The 23,382-nt window shown below is 37.1% G+C and overlaps 1 protein-coding gene and 1 pseudogene across 1 annotated transcript in view; both read right to left on the bottom strand.

The window, feature by feature from the left end:
- LOC100809099 (pre-mRNA-processing ATP-dependent RNA helicase prp5) overlaps positions 1 to 23,167 on the bottom strand; it is a 31,937-nt gene extending 8,770 nt beyond the window's left edge. The window contains exons 1-4 of the mRNA XM_003518981.5: positions 22,957 to 23,167; positions 20,910 to 21,548; positions 20,247 to 20,335; positions 6,265 to 6,364 (exon numbers count right to left, since the gene is read on the bottom strand). Coding sequence (XP_003519029.1) covers positions 6,265 to 6,364; positions 20,247 to 20,335; positions 20,910 to 21,548; positions 22,957 to 23,106 — 978 coding nt within the window. The 5' untranslated portion in view covers positions 23,107 to 23,167. The remainder of the gene's footprint in view (positions 1 to 6,264; positions 6,365 to 20,246; positions 20,336 to 20,909; positions 21,549 to 22,956) is intronic.
- Positions 11,068 to 13,150, bottom strand: LOC102668212 (uncharacterized; annotated as a pseudogene).
- Positions 23,168 to 23,382: the final 215 nt, after the last annotated feature.

Here is a 23,382-nt window from a genome sequence, read left to right as displayed (position 1 = left end):
CCATGGTACTAGGCTTTGACAAACTGTTAATATGTGTGGACCAAGTCCAAGAAAGTTTATTCCTACAATGTCCATCACTTCTACTGTGTACTCACCAGCCTAATGAACATTAAGCTGGAGAACATGGACATGCAGACATCCTAGGTAAGCTGGATCGTTTAATTGTGGAATATTCCACTTTTATGTCCTTTACTACTGACACGGAGACATTTTACAAACAACATGGACAGTTGATGAGATACTGATGCGGAGACGTTTAATTGCTTTGAAAACTTCCCCTCACCCTAGGCCTTACAAACTACAATGGTTGAGTGAGAATAGGGAGCTAATTGTAGATAGACAAGTTTTGATATGCTTCTCCATTGGAAAGTATGTTGATGAGATACTGTTTGATGTAGTCCCTATGGAGGCTAGCCATTTCTTACTTGGAAGGCCTTGATAGTATGATAGGTATGTTGTCCATAATGATGTCACAAACAAATTTCCATTTGTACATAAAGGAAAAAAGGTGACCCTCACACCTTTGTCTCCAAGTGAGGTTTGTGAGGATCAAATAAAAATGAGAGTGAAAAGAGAACAAGAGAGAAAAGAAGAGAAAAACAAAATTGATGAAAAGAGAAAGCATGAAAGGAGAGAAAAGAAAGAAAAGAGTGGAGATAAAAAAAAAAGCGAAACTGTAAAAAAAGATGAAAATCAAGAAGAGAGAAAAATACAGAGCTTGTTCATGAGAGAAAAAGAGGTGAAGAGAGTGATGCTAGCTAGGCAACCTATGTATTTACTAATGTTTCATGATTATGGTTTGTCTTCTGTTGCTAGTTCTTTGCCTAAGGTGTGGAAGAATTATTGAAGGAGTTTGGGGATGTCTTCCCCAAAGACACCCCTCATGGGTTACCTCCTTTGAGAGAGATAGAGCACCAAATTGATCTCATCCCAGGAGCGTCCTTACCAAATAAGTCAACATATAGAAGCAATTTAGAAGAGACAAAAGAGATCCAAAGGCATGTGGAGAGCTTGATGGAAAAAGGATGGGTGAAAGAAAGCTTGAGCCCATGTGCTATACCCATCATCTTGGTGCCAAAGAAGGATGAAACTTGGAGAATGTGCATGGATTGTAGAGTCATCAACAACATCACTGTAAGGTATAGACATCTTATCCCTAAACTTGATGACATGTTAGATGAGTTGCATGGTTCTAGTTATTTCTCCAAAATTGATTTGAAAAATGGATACTGTCAAAATCCCACTATATATTTTATTTCCTTTTATAGATAGGATTTAAATCCCATAATTATAAGATTTGATTAGCTGCATATTTTGTATTGGAAAAAACTCAAGTCCCACATTGGCTAAAGATAAAGTCACTTAAGAGTATATAAGTGAAGGGCAACTCTCACCCCTCGCACTAGCTTTTGGGATTGAGTTAGGCTTAAATTTACATTCAAAGAATCTTAAGATGGTATCAGAGCATATCCCTTATTATTCAAAATGGAGATTTAGGTGCAAATTCAGAATCCGAAATCCAGCACAATCAAGAGGTAGTTCATATCTGGAGCAAGGCTAAACAAGTGGAGGTTTCAGGTGTGGAGGAGCAGAAAATAATCATTGAAAAAATTAAGCAGATGGAAGAAAGGGACAGGACAGAAGCGGAAAGGCGGGGAGATAGCATAAGGAGTCAATAAATATAGTTTCATACAATGTTAGGGGTTTGGGGAGGGGTGTAAAATGGGCAGCAATTAGAAGATTGAGAAAGATGGAGGCTGCGGATATGTCTTGTCTTCAAGAAACAAAGAAAGAAATGATTGACAATGCTATGTGTCAGGCGTTATGGGGGGATGTAGAGGTTTCATGGGAGATTCAGCCTGCTACTAACACAGCAGGTGGTATATTGTGCGTAGTGTGAAAAATTATTTAAGCTTCAGAGGAAAGTTATTGGAAATGGTTTTATTCTCTTGGTGAGGGAATGGATCAGAGAAGCACAGCAGGTCAACATAGTTACCATCTAATCACCATGTGACATCCATAATAAGAGACTTCTCTGGGATACCGTAAAGCAGCTAAAAGAAGCAGTGTCAAGGGGGCTTTGGTGCATCTTGGGCAACTTTAATTCCATCAGGGACCTTGATGAAAGATTTGGCAGTTGCCAAAGGGTATTTGCAAATAGCAACATCAATGAATTTAATGAATGGATAGATGATATGGAGGTTCTTGAGGTACCATGACTGGGTAGAAAGTTCACTTGGTACAAACCAAATGATGCTTCAAGGAGCAGGTTGGACAAGTTTCTGGTATCCCCAGAGTGACTTGGAAGATGGCCTGCAAGCTTCCAAACTACTCTTACCAGAAATTTCTCAGATCATTGTCCAATTCTACTTCGATCTAAGGCTATTGATTGGGGTCCTAAACCTTTTAGGGTTTTGGACTGTTGGCTATCAGACAATTCCTTCAAGGAACTCGTTCATCAATGTTGGACATCTCATCAGCAATCAGGTTAGGGAGGATTTGTGCTCAAAGATAAATTTAAGAGATTAAAACAAAGGATGAAGAGTTGAAACAAGGAACAGTATGGTGATACCTTCAAAAAGGTCAAAAAGATTGAGTCTGAACTAAATAAACTAGAGGAAGACACAATTCAGAGGCAGCTATCTTTACAAGAAGGCATGAAGAGGAGACAATTACAGGAAGCCCTATGGGTAGCGGCCCAAGCTCATGAATTTATGTTGAGGCAAAAAGCAAGATCAAGATGGATCCAAGAGAGTGATTGCAATTCACGCTACTTCCACCTGTTGATTAGTGCTAACCGCAGGAATAATTCTCTAGAAGGGGTCATGCTTGATGGAACATGGATAGATGAGCCACATAAGGTGAAGGAGGAAGTCAAGGTTTTCTTTTCACAAAGATTTCAAGAACCAGATTATTGCAGGCCCAGGCTTGATGGTATTAATTTTCAGACCATCAACCAACATCAGAATAGTATGTTGGTGGCCCCTTTTCAAGAGGAGGAAGTAAGGCAAGCTATTTGGGATTGTGGAAGTGACCGATGCCCAGGGCCTGATGGCTTCAACTTCAAGTTCATAAAGAAGTTTTGGCAGTTGTTTAAACCAGATGTGCTTCGCTTTTTAGATGAATTTCATGCCAATGGTGTTTTCCCTAGGGGTTGTAATGCATCCTTCTTAGCATTAATCCCCAAGGTGTCTGATCCACATCTCTTGAACGATTATCGACCTATCTCTCTTATAGGTTGTATGTATAAGATTGTGGCGAAACTATTGGTTAAACGAATGAAGAAGGTGATGCCATCTATCATCAACGAGGCCCAATCTGCTTTCACTGAAGGGAGACATTTATTTCATAGTGCACTCATAACAAATGAGGTGATAGATGAAGCCAAGAGGAGTAATAAATCATGCCTTATCTTCAAAGTGGATTATGAAAAGGCATATGACTCAGTCTCATAGAATTTTTTGCTATATATGCTGAAGAGAACAAGTTTCAGTCCGAAATGGGTCAAGTGGATTGAAGGGTGTGTGAAATCTGCATCTATTTCTATTCTGGTGAATGGTAGCCCGACAGGCAAGGGGACCCACACCTTTCCTATTTAATATTGTTGTCGAAGGTTTGACTAGGTTGATAGGAGAGCTATTAAGGAAAACCTGTACAAGGGCTTCCTAGTTGGTGCCAATAATGTGCCCATCAGCATCCTACAGTATGCGGATGACACAATCTTTTTTGGGGAACCATCTCAGGAGAATGTTGAAGCTATAAAGGTTATCCTAAGGTCTTTTGAGCTGGTCTCTGGCTTAAAGATCAATTTTTTAAGAACTGTTTTGGAGCTTTCGGAGTAACAGATCAATGGAAGCAAGATGCGGCCAATTATCTGGACTGTAGTTTGCTGGCTTTTCCTTTTGTTTATCTTCGTATACCCATAGGGGCCAACCCGAGGTAGTGTCAGATGTGGGATTCGATTATCCAAAAATGTAAGAGAAAACTAGCAAAATGGAAGCAAAGGCACATTTCGTTTAGGGGGAGAGTGACATTAATACAATCAGTACTAACATCAATTCCTATCTATTTCTTTTCCTTTTTCAGGGTGCCTCAATCAGTGGTGGATAAGCTAGTGAAAATACAACGTAGATTCCTATGGGGAGGAGATTCTGACCAAAACAAGATTGCATGGATTAGGCGGGAGACAATGTGCTTACCAAAAGAAAGGAGAGGGCTCGGCATCAAGGACATCAACACTTTTAATCTCGCTCTCCTAAGCAAATGGAAGTGGCATCTTTTACCGAACCAAGGGGAACTTTGGGCTAAAGTAGTGGAGTCTAAATATGGTGGATGGAGGGTTTTGGAGGAAGCAGGTAGGGCAGCCAACGAGTCAGCATGGAGGATGGATTTAAAAAGGGTTGTACATCATTCATACCAGGGAAGGGTTCTCCAAGATGGATTTAGATGGAAGGTAGGAGTTGGAGATAGAATTAAATTCTGGGAGGATAGGTAGATATGTCAGGAGGAATCATTAGCAGAAAAATATCCTAGACTTTACCTCATCTCATCACAGCAACACCAGACTATCCGACAACTGGGATCTCACAAGGATAATTGGTGGAAGTGGCACTTTACCTGGAGAAGACCATTGTTCGATTGTGAAATTGATTCGGCTATCAGTTTCCTTGGAGAGGTTGAAGGCATGACCATAGAGCAACAAGGAGATGATGAATGAGAGTGGATAGGACACCCATCAAGCACATATTCTACTCATAGTGCCTATCAGTTGTTATGGGAGGGGGGAGCAGTTGGAAGTAAGGAGGATTGTTTTGAGGAGTTATGGAAATTAAAGATCCCTAGTAAGATTGCTGTATTTGCGTGGAGATTATTTAGAGATAGACTGTCAACAAAGAAAAATTTGCAGAGGAGACAAGTGCAGATCATGGATTTGTCATGCCCTTTTTGTGGTTGTATGGAGGAGGAGGCTTCCCATTTATTCATTCATTGCATGAAGATCCAGCCTATCTGGTGGGAAACTATGTCTTGGATGAATATTAAAAGTGTTTCCATCAAACCCAAGACATCATTTCCTCCAACATTCATTTGTTCAGGTGGATGGCATAAGGGTCAAGAGATGGCAATGGTGGTGGATGGCTGTAGCATGGTCCATTTGGCAGATGCGAAATAGAATTATATTCTCCAATGCACCTTTCAATGGCAATAAGTTGTTCGAGAATGCAATATTCTTAATCTGGACTTGACTTAGAAACTTGGAGAAAGATTTCACAATTCACTTTAATCAATGATCAAGTCACATTCGACAAGGCTTTATGTATCAGTAGAGGGTAGTTTTGCTTGGATTTCTGGCAATTGTATTACATATGTAGCCATAATATGGTTCCTAATCAAACTATATTAGTTTCACTGAGGAACCATGTGTATGGAATCCTATCTATGTACATAGTACCCCTGGTACTTAAATTCTGTTCATATATATATATATATATATATATATATATATATATATATATATATATTTGGGCTTATTTTTGGACCTGTGATGGACAGTTACCTTTTTATTGTTATTTTCAAGTCTTTTGATTATTAGATTAGTTATTGGGCCTTGGGCCTAATTTGGGGTTATTAACAAGAGTTATAAATAGATTCTTTGAACACTTGTTGGTAGCTTTTGATGAAATTTCATATTAGACACAATTGAGAGAATGTCTCTCTTGGTTCTTGTGTGGAACCTTATGTTCTTATCAAAGAATTCTATTCTTTGTGACGAATCATTCTCAAGTTATTAATCTTCCAAGATTGTGGCGTTGTTCTTTCCATCTCCATTTCTAATTCTGTCTTTTTCTTTTTTATTTTTTCCAATTTCAGAAAGTCCCAAATAGATTCTCCAATTTGTTGATGCTAAAAATTCAATCCGCAAATTAGGGTTCCATCATTAGGGATTATAATCATTATTAGGGAATATTATGTTTCCTTTGTAATCAATTTCACTATAAATGAAGGATCATTTGTGTGATACAACACACAATTACAGAAACCAATTTATTACATATAAACCATTTGAATTGTGCTTGCAAATTTCCGTTTAAGAAAGATGACATATACAGTGTAACTGAAAACAAAAGTTTGTATTATCATATTTCAACCTCCTGATTGCTTGCTGTTAAAAATTATTTAACATACAATAACAAGGAATAAGCATAAGATAGTAACCGAAAGAGAAAAGATTGTATAAATGGGGCATTGGAAGAAAAGGCTACCTACCAGCATGGATACCCCAGAAATATCAATTGCCTTCGTAGAAACAAGCTCCAATAGCCTCTCAGGAGTAGAAACAAGAAACTCAGGCTCACAAGTTTTCAGACTGTTGAAAACAAAACAAATGTTGAATAAGAAGTTGGATACCATAAAGTGTAAGTCAATAAAACATTAAAACAATTATGTGCATTCACATGCCCAAAATATTTGTGCAAACAATTATATCTTTCATGTATATCCTTGGATTTACTATTTATTCCACCGACAGGGACATGTTTCTCTTTACAATGTCACATGCAAATCAAAGGATCTTTCCAAAGTAAATTAAATCAATTGAACCGCAGTAATTACTAAAATTAGCATCAAAATAATATTGTGCAGCCTTGCACACCACATAGGATCTCCCTAATTGGTATCTCTTGTAATGGAATTCTCAGGCTAGACAAGTAGCCAGCCAGTTATTTGACTGTCCAGAAATCATAGAGAAGATGGGGATTTCTTACTGGGACTAATAGCAAGTAATTTTGCACATGCCAGACCAAATACACAACGTAATTGAATGATGTGGGAGTGAAAGAAGTGGCTTACCACAATAAAGAAAAAGTGGTATAATTTTGACTTTCATAACATATGCTATGGAAAAAGTTGTCATGTGGTTTGGTGAGTAACAAGAATTTTAGACTTTGTCCTATGCTTCGTTTTTTTTTTGTGTTGTCTCATGACAATTTTTTTAGTCAAACATTGAACAAGTGTTATTGTACGAGTAAATAAGCATTTTGGTCCCTGACTTTTGACCCTTTTTACAAATTAGTCCCTATCTTTTTGAAATGTAAAAAATAGTCCCTATCTTTGCATAAGTTTTGCAAAATAGTCCTTGTCGTTAAATTTAAAAGTAACGCGTTAGTGAGGTGCATTATTGGCAATTTTAGTGTCACATAGACTATCCAACGTGACAAATTGTCCCAAAATGTGACATGTAGACTGGACTTTAATGCAAAATTTAAAAAGTTATCAAATATTTTCTTCTTCACTTGCTTCTTCTTCCTCAAATTAGGGTTTCTAAAGCTTCTCTCCTCTCAATTCCAACATGGTGGAGTCTTAAGTGTGTGTGTTTCTCCCTGGTCTTATTTGTCCCCCTCGCTCCATCTTTTTCCTCCCCTCACTCCATCTTCTTCCTAGTGGGCTTTGATTTCCCCATGTCTGCAAGTGGTAGTTCTTTTGCATTTTCTGGTAAAACCATTCGCCTATGCCACCATGGAAGACGTGCAGCTATTCGAACTGCAAGAACAAGGAAGAACTCAGGAAGGTTATTCTATACTTGTGAATTGCCCCAAAAAGACCTAAATAACTGTCAATTTTTTCAATGGGTTGAAGAAGAAAACCAAGTTTCTAATCTTCTTCTGTCACAAGAGAATCAATGATAGTGGCTGATTTGAACCTACAAATTGAAGCATTGCAGAAGAAAAAGAGAAATTTAACAAACATTGTGTTGTTAGGTTTTTCAATTTTAATTATAATGTTAGTTTTAGGAGGAATATATTTTAGGAAAAATTTGTAGTAGCATCTTCTGATATTATAAGTATTGTTTTGCTGAAGAAATATTGTGAATGAAGTTCCTCAAGTTTTTGTTGTTATTGTCAGTTATTTTGCAGTTCCTCAAGTTTTTCATTTGAAATTTGATTTGGGTCTATCTACTGTCAATTACTTTGCAGAACAATAGAATGATGCTCAACTTGATCAAATATCATATATTCATAACATTTTCCTTAAATATCTTGTTTCTGGTCAAAACTAGTTAGTGTAATACTGTCAGCTTTCCGTGGCACTGTTGTTTACTTATTTCAGTGTTGCTGGTAGTTGTATTGTATTATATCCGTTTGAAAAGCATAAAGCTTGAGCTGATAGGAAATTGGAGCAATTGGGGTGAGGTGATGATGGTAAGGATAGGGATGTGTTATGGGGAACTGGGTTTGCTTACCCCTTCTACTTCTACTCTTTGTTTATCCCATCGCTGCAATATCTCTACATTTTCACATCCTTCTCCTCTAATATCTCCAAACTATGCTACTCACAATCACAACAAACGATGGCATTTTTTGTGCTTGCTACCCTGCACTTCATTAAATTACTAAATGCTGAGAAGGTGATTTTAGTGGGGTATGTGAATATTCTATTATTCTGTGCTTGCTACCCTTCACTTCATTAAATTACTAAATGCTGAGAAGGTGATTTTAGTGGGGTATGTGAATATTCTATCTTCTATTCTGTTAAGTCCTTTATTTTTCTCAGGTATCAGGCAGTTTTCAACAACACAAGTAAAGCATACTTCCCGCTGTATTTATAAGATGACAACTGAATAGGTGATTATAACTTATAAGAGCTCGCTGAAATAATAGCTTACTGAAAGGAGAGAAAAAATTATGATTGTAGATGTAGAAGAGCAGCTACATTAATAGGTTGTGAAATATGAAATTATCATATACCTGGGTGGACTCGGAATCAAGGACATACCAAAGGAGAAAGGGGGACTCGGAATCAAGGACATACCAACATTCAACTTGGCACTACTCGCAAAATGGAAGTGGAACTTGTTCCAGCATCAAGGGGAACTGTGGGTCAGGGTGTTAGAGTCCAAGTATGGTGGCTGGAGACAATTGAATGAAGCATCACGAGACAGCATCGAGTCCATATGGTGGAGGGACCTAAAGCTGGCTCTCCAACATCCACAACACGGTCACGCATTACAAAGTGCAATTTCATGGAGGGTTGGACGTGGAGACAAGATTAAGTTCTGGGAGGATAATTGGCTGGACAGTGAGGGCTCCCTACTAACTAAGTACCCCAGGCTGTTCATCATATCCTGTCAGCAAAATAAACTTATTCAGCAGATGGGGTTTCAGCAAGATTCAGGATGGGTGTGGGACTTTAGGTGGAGGAGATCGTTGTTCGACAGTGAAATACATATGGCTGTATCATTTCTAGAAGATATTGAAGGAAAGTCAATTCAGCCTCACACAGCAGATCAATGGTTGTGGACAGCAGACCCAACTGGCCATTATTCTGTAAAAAGCGCATACAAAATGATGTTGGCTGAGTCAGCGGAGGAGAGTCATGACAGCACCTTTGAAGAATTATGGAATCTCAAGATCCCATCTAAAATTTCTGTATTCGCATGGCGGCTACTCAACAATAGACTCCCGACAAAAGCTAATTTGCAGCGGAGACATATAGAGGTAAATGACAGCAGCTGCCCTTTTTGCCGAAGTACGGATGAGATTGAAGGGCACCTGTTTTTTCACTGCAGCAAGGTCATACCAGTTTGGTGGGCATCATGGTCTTGGGTGAACATGGTAGGGGCCTTCCCAATGAACCCAAAACAGCATTTCCTCCAGCACATTTTTGGAGTGAATCTTGGGATAAGGACCAATAGATGGAAATGGTGGTGGTTAGCCCTGACATGGACTATTTGGCGGCACAGGAACAAAATCATCTTTGCTAATGATACATTTGACGCTACCAAACTGATGGACGATGCAGTTTTTTTGTTATGGACATGGCTTCGAAACTTGGAGAAGGATTTTGTTACCCATTACAACCACTGGTCTAGTAACATTACAAGTGGTTTTAGTAGGTAGCTCAGGGTGTAATGTTAGACTGTTACTAGAGTTTATTATATTTTTGTACCCAGAGATTGGTTCTATGTTAGACTACATTAAGTCTGCCATGGAACCAAAAATCTGACCCCTATATCTGTACTTTAGAGTACCTCTGGTACTTCATTAATATAATTACTTATTTTTGCTGATCAAAAAAAAAATATACCTGGGTGGGAATTTGGCTTTCTTTTTGTCAAAAATATGAATTAAAATATCAATGAAACCTCTTGGTTTGCTGGATTTTTTCTTTCGTAATTGGTATCTTCCAACTTCCTCTTGCCTTGGTTTTGACACCTCAGAATTTTTTACCCGCTTGACAAGAAACTCTCTTAGAAAAACTGTTGCTGAGCCTAGAAGCTTTTCCGTGAAGAAAACGGGGTCTATACTGTAAACTTCCACGTTCAGGGCCAAATCTTGGATGTTTGACACCGAGTCATCAACAGGAATGACAAACTTGGTTCTCCATACAGGATTTGCATTCCCAGAATTAACAACTTTGGTGCAATATTTGTTGTTATGATCAATCCACCCAACAGCAAACCATTGACGCTTCCAAAGTGAGGTTGAAAGCTGGAGTCCATGTGCAGATATCAAGCAGACCTCCACCCATATAATCCCCATAGAAAGTGCAGGAAAGAAAAAATGAGATGTTCAAGGGATGATGTCTTCTGTAAGCTTCTTTAGATAAGGGTTGGGCAGCAAAAGAAATGAACGTGTTTTACGTTTCGAAGGATACTTTACTTTGATATCAGAATTTTTTTTATACCAAAACTCCGTTTGGGGGTACCCTCATGGCTCATGCCATGATGCTAACTTTTTCCCCCCTTGTTATAAGTGCATTATCACAGCCAGACAGGAATCTTCTACACTCGTATTAGGTGGGCATATGCAAAGGTAAAAAGTAAAAACTAACTACCTCAGAAAAAAAAAATAGGCGGGTGCAAACACCTTTACAATAGTTCTCTGAAGATTTTTTTTTTTTACCAAATTAGTCTCTCAAAAAGACAAATCCGTTATCAAATTTATTTATATTTGTCACACCACTTTAGTCTTTAATAAAGAATAAAGATACATTTTACAAGAGACTGATATGAGAAACAAAATTTTAACGGACTAACGTGAAGACACATCTTTAGACAGACAATTTTGGCAATTTATTCCATATTCGGTTGTGCTTTGTACAAAAATGTATTCTTCCAGAGACTAGAAGCCACAAGTTTTCCCATGTTTGCACTGAAAGCATGGGAAAAAAATCTTGCAATTACATGTTTTACCTATCTATCAGTTGAATTCAGATCTACAATGAGATGACTTAAAAAATGGCAATGTTGAACCTCCTGTAGCTGATCAAGCAACAATCTTGTTCATTGTTATTTATACAATGCAGCTTGACTCTTTTCCTTGAAGATTCGTGGGAGAAACCGGCATGAAGATATCCGCGATTGAAGACGACGATGAATTCTGAAGGAAAACGCCGTTTACATGTTGAGGGTTGCAGAAGACAGAGACAAGAACGACACTGTGAGACAATGCAATGCAGAGCTTGCGGATATCCATGGGTTCGAGTCGGGTAGGGAATCGGTGGGTAGAGTGGTTGCAATCAGCGAAGAGGTCTCGGAGATGGTGCGGGTCCACATGGCGTGGGTTGGTGGAAATGTAAATTGGGAAAGGTGGTTTTGATGATAGCTTCTTCGCTTCTCAAGCTGAGAGCTTTTGCTTGTTCTTCGCCTTACCCATTTTAATTCCATGTATTTGGAACCGAAACCCTCTATCATGTGTTTCTTCAACTGTAACTGTGTCTGGGTTTGTGCTGCGACTCTCATTATTGTCACCATTGTTGTTCTATGTGTTTGGGCAACGCAAGAAGTTTGGAGTGGATAATGAAACTGAAAAAACCCAATGCAATCGTAGTCTAAGGCAGTGAAACCGTTTTGGGGAAAATGGGTTTACTTAATTTTTGAATGGTTTTTATCCTAACTTATCATAATTTTTCAATTCAGTCCAAAGACTTGTCACATGGGTTTGCTTACATGGACAAAGACTTGCCACATAGACATATGACTAACAGTGGAAATTGGATTTTAACGATAAGGACTTATTTGCATAACGGATGTAAAGATAAGGACTATTTTTTACATTTCAAAAAGATAGGGACTAATTTGCAAAAGGGGCCAAAAGTTAGGGACCAAAATGCCTATTTACTCATTATTGTACCGTTTTGTCCTTCATTTTTTAGCAAATCAAATGCTCCCTTCAAGTGTATGCTTTACATAATTCACCAAAAATACATATTTTTATTTTTTATAAAATTCATTAAAATCTTGATTGCATATTTAGAGTTCTAATATTCTCAGGAGATTTCACATTTACAATTATGTAATAGAGTATTTGATAAAACTGAGTGATAAAGTGTTTGAGGAGGTGAGAAAATTGAGAGAAAAGACTGATATTATTACTAGACTAAAAAGTTAATCTGAGTTGGTTACAATGAGGTATATACAAACCTCTTAACCTTTACACTAGTAGTAACAGAATCTAACTAACAACAAAGGCTAACTGAATTAACTAACAAACTAACCGAACTAACAGACTAACTAATCTGTTATCAGATATCTAATGCTAGAGAAGTGTTGTTAGCAAAGGAAAAACAACCCTTACAAGTACACAAAATTACAAAACTGTTTATACAGTTATACAACACGTGCTCTAATATTCTAATATCCCCCCTCAAACTCAAGGGGAAGAGTTTTCAAAACAAATACTCTTTACATTGAGTTTGTCTCTATTGCTGAAGAAAAAGGCTTCATCAGCACATTAGCCCATTAATCTAAGGCTGAAATATGTACAATTGAAAGCTATTTGACCAGAACTTTTTCTCTAACGAAGAAGACATCAACTTCCATGTGCTTTGTATGACTGTGGAACACAGGGTTATGAGCAATGGATACAGCACTTCCGTTGTCACAGAAAAGCACGGGAGTAGTGAATGGTACTTGTAATTTTGTTAAGAGAGCATAAATCCAACTCAATGAAAGTTTGAGCTAAACTGCGATATTCAGCTTCAGTGCTGGATCTAGCTGTGACTTTTTGTTTGCAGGATTACCAAGATATTATGATGCAATCTTACCCGCATTGGATAGAAGACTCCAAGAAGATTGGACCAGAGATGTACGAGAAGGCCCTAGGATTCTCATGAGCCTTAGGGTAGATTTCGGGCTCATGGACTAAGTATGAGCCCACTTATTTTTGTACATATTAGATTAAGGTTTCATTATTTTTGGACCTTGTATTTAGGACTCCATAATGTAGATAGGGTACCCTAGAAATGTAGAATTTTTCAACTCTTGTATTTTAGGGCACCTAAACTATAGTTTTTGTATTAGGGGTAGTTTTGTAATTTCGCATGCATTAAGTGAATATTTGATGTGTGTATTGGAAAATAAATTTAATTGAATTGAGAGAAGCCCGATCCAATTAAATTTTTGTTTGCAGGATTACCAAGATATTATGATGCAATCTTACCCGCATTGGATAGAAGACTCCAAGAAGATTGGACCAGAGATGTAAGAGAAGGCCCTAGGATTCTCATGAGCCTTAGGGTAGATCTCGGGCTCATGGACTAAGTATGAGCCCACTTATTTTTGTACATATTAGATTAAGGTTTCATTATTTTTGGACCTTGTATTTAGGACTCCATAATGTAGATAGGGTACCCTAAAAATGTAAAATTTTTCAACTCTTGTATTTTAGGGCACCTAGACTATAGTTTGTGTATTAGGGTAGTTTTGTAATTTCGCATGCATTAAGTGAATATTTGATGTGTGTATTGGAAAATAAATTTAATTGAATTGAGAGAAACCCGATCCAATTAAATTTTAGAGAGAGAGAGAGGTGAGCATTTGCTTGCTACACCTCATTGTCACATCATATAGTCACACTTTGTGCATGTCCTTCATGCTTTATACATGTCTTATGACACCTAAGCACACTTAGTGGAGAATCTTGGACTTGATCTTGGATTAGTGGGTTGAACCATAGCTAAAATTCACTAATCATAATTAGTGAAATTTTGGCTCCAAAATTGGACTCCACAAATTCAATTTCAAATTCAAGAGAAATTTGAATAGAAATTCTAATTTTTCTCCAATTTTGTGTGACACTTAGGCCATAAATAGAGATCATGTGTGTGCTTTTTTTCAACTTTGATCATTTGAGTATTACACTTCAAAGTTTAGACCTCATTTGAGACACAAAATTTTGTGTCCCTTCTCTCCCTCTCCCTCTACTCATCTTTTCCTACCTTCAAACTCTTATCCATGGCTTCCTATGGTGGTGAGCTTCTTCTTAACTCATCTTCTCCTTGAAGTGATATCTCTAATCATCTTTTTTCCTTCTCTATTCCGCTGACATCTAAATTCAAGAAGCAAAGGACTCCATTGATAAAGAAGATTCAAGGCCTACAAACTCCACATGGAACTACATCATATTACGTTTGGACCAAGAAATATTGCAGCCCCTGAGGTGTCCAATCAACATCACAAAAAGCATGGATAACCAAAGGCCTTGTAGCAAGAGCAGGTTGAAGAAGTAATCCACGAGATGAAGTGCCCTTGAGATACCATAATATTCTTTTCACTACTGCCCAATGAGAGTCTAGAGGTGCAACCATAAATTGACAAACCTTACTGACAGCAAAGCTGATTTCAGACCTAGTGAGAGTAGCATATTGTAAGGCACCAACCACTGATCTGTATAAAGTTGGGTCATGAGAAATATCAATACCATGTCGAGATAGTTTGCAATTAGATACCATTGGAGAATAAATAGAATAAGCTTCAGTAATGTGAGTTTTGAAAAGTAAGTCTCAAATGTATTTACTCTGAGTCATCAATATAGAGTTATTAGGGAGATATTTAATCTCTAGACCCAAGAAATAATCCAAATGACCTAGTTGTTTGAGAGAGAATGCAGTGTGAAGTTTGGTTGTGAGCTGCTGAATTAGAGAGGTTGAACTACCCGTGATGACTATATCATCCACATAGACCAAAAGATAAACAATATGAACCTGTTGCGTGTAGATGACAAGAGAAGTGTCACATTTGCTCCCTTCAAATCCAAACTGAAGTAGAGTAGATTTCGGCTTATCAAACCACTGCCTTGGAGCTTGTTTCAAGCCATAAAGAGCTTTATTTAGCTTGCAGACCAGGGATCTATCTGCAACTTCAAAACCTGGAGGTTGTCATAAATACAGATTCTTCAAGAACCTCATTTAAGAAAGCATTATTTACATCAAGCTAAAATAACTCTCACCCATGTGACAGAGCAAGGCTAAGAACAACACGAATAGTGGCAGGTTTGATTACAAGAGAAAAGGTCTCATGAAAGTCAAAGCCATGAACTAGATGAAACCCCTTTGCTACCAACCTTGCTTTAAACTTGTTGATGGAACAATCAGCATTTTTCTTTACTCTGAAAACCCATTTGCACCCAATAGTCTATTAGAAGGTAAAGAAACTAAGTCCCAACTTTTATTTTTCAACAAAGCATCATATTCTTGTTGCATGGCAGCAAGCCAATATGCACTTTCCAAAGCCTGCTTCACAGTTTAAGGTTCAGAATGAGTAAGAAATAATGAAAGATGTAGTTTAGGATTGTGAATTCCAGATTTGGATCTTGTTTGCATGGTATGTGCGTTAGCTGGTATAGAGCTTGGTACTAAAGGAGACTCAAAGGAGGATGTATTAATGGTTGTGGACTGTAAAGTTTGAGGATGAACAGATGTGGATTCAAAGGGGGTGAGTGAATGAGATTCAAGAAGAGGAATTGTAGGTGAATGAATTGGATTAGTGGAAAAACCAGGAGGAACAAGAGGTGAAGAAGTAGAATGAGAGGGAGATGGCTGAGACAATTGAGATGTAGTGACTACTAAAGGTGGAGATAGATTAGAAGTAAGAGTGAAATAAGAGTCAAGATTTTTTACTGAATTAGAAGAGGAGGGAAAAAGATCAGAATAAAGGAATCTCAATTCATTAAACAACACATCTTAGGAGATGTATATTCTTCCAGAAGGAGACAGGCATTTGTAACCTTTATGAGATGAAGAATACCTTAAAAATAAACATTCTTGAGATCTAAAATCAAGTTTATGTGCATGATAAGGTCTTAACAAGGGAAAACAAGCACAACGAAATGTTTTAAGGAATTGAAAATCAGGATCCTTGTTAAAGAGAGCGATAAAGGGTATGACAAAATTGGTACCAAAGAATATCCAATATTAATTCCAAGGGCCACCCAACATGTTATCCACGCACCAAGCCCAAGAAGTGTTGGGTGTGAGGGAGTGTATTGGGAAAAACCCAAGTCCCACATCGGCTAAAGATAAAGCCAAGTTAGAGTATATAAGTGAAGGGCAACCCTCACCCCTTGAGCTAACTTTTAGAATTGAGTTAGACCTAAACTTACATTCTAAAGATTCTAAAATGGTATGGAGAGCCTATCCTTTGTAGTTATCATTCAAGATTTGAGTATCCATGGCTTCCGCACCTTCAAATCTTGTATTTCAGTCGTTCCCAAACACCGTTGCCGAGAAGCTCGATGATTCAAACTACCTTCACTGGCGACAACATGTAGAACCAGTGATCAAGGCACATAAATTGCAGATCGTGTGAATCCTGAGTATGAAGCTTGGGAAGTTCAGGACCAAACACTTCTTGTTTGGCTGCAGTCCACACTCTCGAAATCAATCTTGTCGCGCGTGCTAGGCTCTGATACCATATTTGATAAATCTAAGTGATAAAGTGTTTGAGAAGGTGAGAAAGTGTTTGAGAAGATGAGAAAATTGAGAGAAAAGACTAATATTATTACTAGAATAAAAAGTTAATCTGAGTTGGTTACAATGAGAGGTATATGTAGACCTCTGAACCTTTACACTAGCAGTAACAGAATCTAACTAACTAATAGCAAAGGCTAACTGAATTAACTAACAAACTAACTGAACTAACTAATCTGTTATCAGATATCTAATGCTAGAGAAGTGTTGTTAGCAAAGGCTAACAGCCCTTACAAGTACACAAAATTACAAAACTGTTTATACAGTTATACAATACATGCTCTAATATTCTAATATAGAGAAATTAATGAATCTTTTAGAATCCCTTGTTTTACTTTATTCTACTATTATGTTTATTTCCTTTTTCTTACTCTTAATGAGAAAATGTATTTTCATCATAAGCCAAACAAGTAATTCGTGATTCCAAAGTCAAATTGTTTGATTGGACAAAAGACCTCATTGTTATTTTGAGTTATTTGCAAAACTAATTTCGGGTTCATTTAGGTAAACAACTTAACTACGCACTTATTCAATCGCACAATATCTTATACCATAAACTTGTCCGAATAAGTTAAAAAGAGATTTTGATAAACTACATCAAGAAGCATATTGGCAATTTGGAATAAGCTAAAAAAAAGCTTATGGAAGTCATAAGCTATTTTCATAAGCTCTCTATAAGCTCTTCCAAACACCCCCTCAGCTGCTTGTAAACAGAGCAATCAGCTTATGGATGATGCAGTACTCGTACTATGGACGTGGATCAAATCTATGGAGAAGGATTTCGCTGTACATTTCAATCAATGGTCCTCAAACCTAAAGGAAGCATTCATTAGCTAGGTGGGGAAGGGTGGTCTATAATCATGTAATAACTATATGGGTAATAGCTTGGGTCTGTGTATACACAAGAACCAGCTATACATTTATTTCAATAGTTGTATCTCTAGTACCTCTGGTACTATTTCATTTCAATATATACCTAATTTTGCTGAGCAAAAAAAAAAAATTTATGTTTCTTGGTCAATATTGGATGCATCAATTCCATCAACCTAGGAGCCATTTGCATTTTAAATGTTTAAGAAAGAATAAGAAAGGTGAAAGCTTTTCTGACTGTGTATTGCTTTTGCTTTATCAGGTGCAGTCAGATGCAAAAAGGGCATCTCTTTGCCCTTACATATGATGTGTTGGGGCATAAGTTAGTGTTTAAGGCCTTGCATTGGTATTCTGCACATTGTTTTTCCAAAGGAGTTTCAATTCCCTTGCTAAGAAGTACAACGATTAGGCAAATATGCACTGCATTTCCCTGCTTTGGCTCATTGTTTTCTTTTTGTTTAACTCTTTCGGTTGTCTTATCTAACTCGGTCTTCCTTTCTCATAAATAAGGTTTTTTTCCTCACCTAGTGGGCAGGGACAGACCCAGACAAATGCCCCCTTGCTAAATTTCAAAATTGTGTATATTACTTCAGTGTTGAATTGTCTTTAAAGCTTTGTCCCCCTCATGTAATGTAATAGAAAATTTCACCACATTTTTTCTCATGCGAAGTAAGAGATCTTCTCCTTACACTTCTCTCTCTGACTTAATCTAAGTGGATTTCTTATCCTAGTATCTTGTATCCCCCCCCCCCCCCAATATCTGTTAGTTTCTTTCTTTAAGTGGATATCTTATCCCACTCTCTTGAACCCTTTTTTTTATCTTTTCTCAAATAAACCTATCTCTCATAGTTTTTCTTTTTTTTGTTAATATCTGATCATATTCTCTTCTTGTAATATATTCACTACATGATTTGACTTAGGAACCACATATTTCCAATTGGATATCTTATCTTATTCTTATTCTCTTGTTGTTACCTCTGTCCTGCAAGATAGATACAACCACTTTTTGGAAGAGTTCGGAAAAGGGAAAGAAATGAAAATCTGTCAGAGGATTCATGACTATTACTTGCACTATAGCACTATATAGGGTTGTAGCAGGCTTGGCTTGCCTGCATGGCAAGGAGAGAAGAGGGCATTGCCAAATTGGTTAGGTGTAAGGATAGAGAAAGTAGAGATAGATCTAGGAGAGGAGAGAAGAAACTGTGTGAAGAGTTTTGGGCCCTTTGGGCTTGTAGATTTGAAAACCCTCAAATACCTACAGGTGTTTCTATCTTTTTTTTCAGTTCTTCAGTGTAATCAAGATGGATCCTCCATATTGTAAAGAGCTACATTCCATTGTTTCATATGAGTTCCTATCAAGTCCTTATGGCATTGTACAACGTATGTTGTTATTTAGAGTCTTATGATAGGAATAAAATCTAGAACTTTTGACAAGGGTGAAGGGTCAATCACTACCTCAGTATCCTCTAAGGGAAGATGACCATTTTGGCTTCCTTATTGTATGTCCTTAGGGATTTCCTTTGACACATGCAGATAAGAGAGATTCAAGACAAGGATGACTACAATTTATATAAAAGAAATATGACAACTGTGCACTTCTTGCTTGGGTTTAGATTGTTCTTGTTTCTTTTAGCAGGATAGCTTACCATCAACAGATGTGCTCCCCTACTTTGTTTCTTTAATATAATTTCCTATTCTATAAAAGAAAGAGAATACACACATACAAATTAAAACCACTTACACAGGTACTGCATTGACTCTCACATAAACTTGCACATGCACATAAGATTGAAGACAAAGATGTCAACAATTTGTGTGTAAGAAATATGACAAAAATGGCTCACACCCATTCATGGTCGGTTAATGATTCAATGACTTCTCCTAAATCATGGATGTATCAAAGTGATTGAGTGATTCAATCCTATGTTATAAAGGCTGGTAGTTACACTTAAAATTACCCTGAAAACACTACAAATATTATTAGAATTTGAATTTACAGCTTAACTCAACCCCCAAAAACTGAATTGTAAGGTGATGATTACCCAAGCTTTATAAACTATATTTAAGTCATATCTCTAGATGACGTGAGACAAACAAACCCCTCGAGGATGCAATCAAGGCAACCCAAACCCAAAGAGGCTGCAATTAAGGAGGGATGGTGACCAAAATTAAGGTGATTTTCCAACAATGAATTTAAGATAGGCTCTAATACCATATTAGAATTTCATCTTAAGGCTTAACTTAAAAAATCCTCCCTTAAATGCTAGCTGTCAAGAACCAAGCCACTTAAGTAATCCAAATACTACTCAAACTTGATGTGGGATTTAGGAACCCCATAATACCTAAGTCTCTATCACACTACCCCTAATAGCCGATGTCCTAGTGACTGCACACCACAACACTTCCCTTACTCTTTCTAGCCAGTTCCTCTGTGTACCTAAATAAAGCTAAATAAAGGACAATAAACTTGAATGAATGAGAACCAGTGTGCCTTACCTTACCAAACAAAATTATCAATGCTAAAGATTCCCTATTATCTGAGTATATTGTGCCCTTTTGATCACAGTCATCACACACATCAATATCTTGTGCAATGCAAGGAAAAAAAAAGAAAATGAAATTTCAACAATTACCCTTGAATCTGATGATCTAAGGAAGCACCTGGATGAATACTCACTGTATGTATTCCAACAGATTTTAAAGGCTTGCAAACTGTTCGAACCTGTGGATCAATTTTGAATTTTTAGAATCAAAGATATAACAAACAAGTCAGTAGTTTGTAAAGGTCCACTGTAACAAGCAATGAAGCAAACAACAACAATAGCCCCATCCCACTAGAAACAAGCAATGAAGAAATTTGTGAAACTTTCTTCCGTTTTGTTAATATTGACTTTTATTGAATAGAACAAGAAAAGGTCATATCGTGAACTATTATGAACTGTCTAGGTGACATTCAGATTAAATCACTAAATGACTAAGTACATAGATCTTTTTCATTATAAACAGTTTAACTGATTATGAAAGAATAAAATGCAATGTCATTCAATATATAATCTTATAATTAAAAGAATCAAATTCAGAATCCCTAATAACAATGTCAAGCTTCAAATCAAACATCAAATTTAAAGATGAAAAAACCTATGGGGTCCCATGACTCAATTTCCTTTTGAGAATAAAAGGGGAGGAGGGAAGACATGTTGGGTGTACATGTCAGTAAAGTGATTTTTATACAAGGAGAGAAAAACACCCAAAGAACCAGCAATGAAATTGTAAGCACTTGAGGAAATTTAACTAACCTGGGTAGATTTTTCTTGGGAGGGTACAAGGAATAAAAGAAAAGGCCCGGGAAAGGACAACCCTTCTTTCTCTTTTCTGACAAAAGTATCAGCTGCACCAGAAACCATCCATGCAATTTGCTCAGCAGTAGCAGAGGTTCCACTGGTTTCTATCAGATCTTTCCCTGTAGAATAACACTTCAAAAATTCTAATCCCCATGGATTCAAAAAGAAAGAGTTACCCTCTCCATCAGTGTAGGCATCACCATGTCGCAATGCATTTTCAATGGAACTCAAACACCAAAAAATAAACTTAGAAGGGAACTCTGAAATGTCACAATCACGCTGTTTGGTACCGCAAAGATGAGCCATCTCAGTCATATCAATATTTTTCCTTTCTGAGTTAATGATACATTTATGAGTAAGATTATTGCTGGCTGTGACAGACTCATTTTCCCTTTGTAAATCATTCAATTCCCTTGCAATTTTCCTCCCACCAACTGCGCCTTTCTTTCCATCTGCACTCTTCCCATTAAGATGATCCATCTTGTCTTTTGGTTTTGAATGGGATTTCTTTTTAGGACCCTTTGTTTTGGTTTCCTCTTTCCCACCTCGATCATTGAAGGGATCATCCAGAGTAGGTAGACTAAAGCACATCCCCTTTAATATCATGAAAAAAAATCACTTGTACAATTCTTATTTTACTGAAGTCAAGAAGAAATCACAATAAATACAATTCAGCAAATGCTTATGGAAATAACAGCACCAATGCTTTATTAACATACTCAACAAAGAAAACAATACATTAAACTGCTTTCAACCCAACAGTTCAAATCACCAATATTGTGTATCATATCTAATAACCTAAGTTATCCATTACAATGAGGGACAATTAGAAATTTTCAACCAGTACATCAATAGTCAATAGTAACTGATAAAATCTGTACTTTTGTTCCCAAAAATGATAGGTGATGAGGGGCTCTAAGCGTACAGTTTACAGAAGATAATCATTTATGAACCTCACTATGCAGGTAACAAAAGATAAAGACCAAAAAGGCTAAATCATTATCAAACTTCAAACCAAGTTTATACTGACATGAGACATTGCATTAATCATTGCAAATGTCTCAGCATGTATTTCAATGCATGTCAATTCTGATTGTGTTTTAGCAACAAAAAAAAATGTATTCATGCAATTTCCAAACTTTTGAAATAATACTACACATACAACATGCACATGTGCGGGTACTAGCCTAGGATAACTTATATTAAATATAGACATAAGTGTTGAACAAAGACAACCAAAAAAAAACCCTTATAAGCCATAGTTCTGTCATTTTTCCACAAAAGTCAGAACCACAGCCAAGGAATGCAAGGCAATAATATATAATATAATCAAGACAGTTAAAAAAGAATAAGAAAGAACCAGAGAGTGAAAGCATGGCTGTGGTAATTATAAGAAAAAGAAAGCCATTGTAAAATGAATTAAATTTCCCCCACAATTAACTTATGCATAAGTAATTCACATAAACTCTCTCATTTAGCTTCTCCAAAAGCTAATTTTTTTGTTTTCTTAAATGAAGGCAAGCCCATCCTCATGGAAATATGACATCCCAATTATGTTGCCATCCTGTAAACTATGAATCCTCTGTAACTAGCCAACAGAAATTTATCAATCAAAGGAAAAAGAAAAACAAAAAAGATCATGGGGGGATGAGACCAAAACCCATGAAAGAGCAAAAACAAAATTAACGAAACCTATAATTAGGAAGGTCAATCCTATCCCTAACATAGGTTTGTCTAATAAAATGAGGAATTTCATTCCATCTGGAGAAACCAGAAGAGTTGAGTCTCACATTTGCCAAACAGTCCGCATACTTATTCCTCCATATAAATGCTTATTGAAAAAACTACCCAAACAGAGCTAACTAACATTCTGCAACGAGAATAATACAAAAGTGAAGCACAAGAGATCAAACAAGAAAACGAAACTAAATCACCAAAATGAAAAATTAACTAAAAAGAAAACATTTTGCAAAAAGAAAAGGAGTGATGATAGGTTTTGTACCTGGCACATGCGGCGTTTACCGGCCTTGCGGCGCTTCTTGGCGGCGATAACGGCGGCAACCTTGGCGGAGACAGAGGAAGAGCCGCTGCTGTTCTTCTTTCGAAGCTTTTTATTCTTCTTTCGAATCAAAGCGTCTTCACCCTTCGCCATTGCTGCTACTAACAGTGAGTGGAAAAGGAAGGAGGCTGTATACGGTGCGGCTACTTATATATATGCTTTTTCTATGGGCGGCGCTGTTATATATATGCTTCTCCTATTTACGGCCTTTGCTTTCTGCACCCAGCAGAAATGCTGCTGCACCCAGCAAATAATGTGAAGTGGCAAAAATGTCCTTCACATTAATTTTAAAAACCCTTCCTTCTCATTCTCCTTCTTCCTCGTGTTGTTTGTACAGTTTGTGTCACTATCTCCTTCATTCACCAGTCA

The sequence above is a fragment of the Glycine max genome, chromosome 2, assembly GCF_000004515.6.
Source record: "Glycine max cultivar Williams 82 chromosome 2, Glycine_max_v4.0, whole genome shotgun sequence".
In the NCBI taxonomy this organism is placed as follows: domain Eukaryota; kingdom Viridiplantae; phylum Streptophyta; class Magnoliopsida; order Fabales; family Fabaceae; genus Glycine; species Glycine max.
This window is presented reverse-complemented; position numbering and strand designations above follow the sequence as displayed.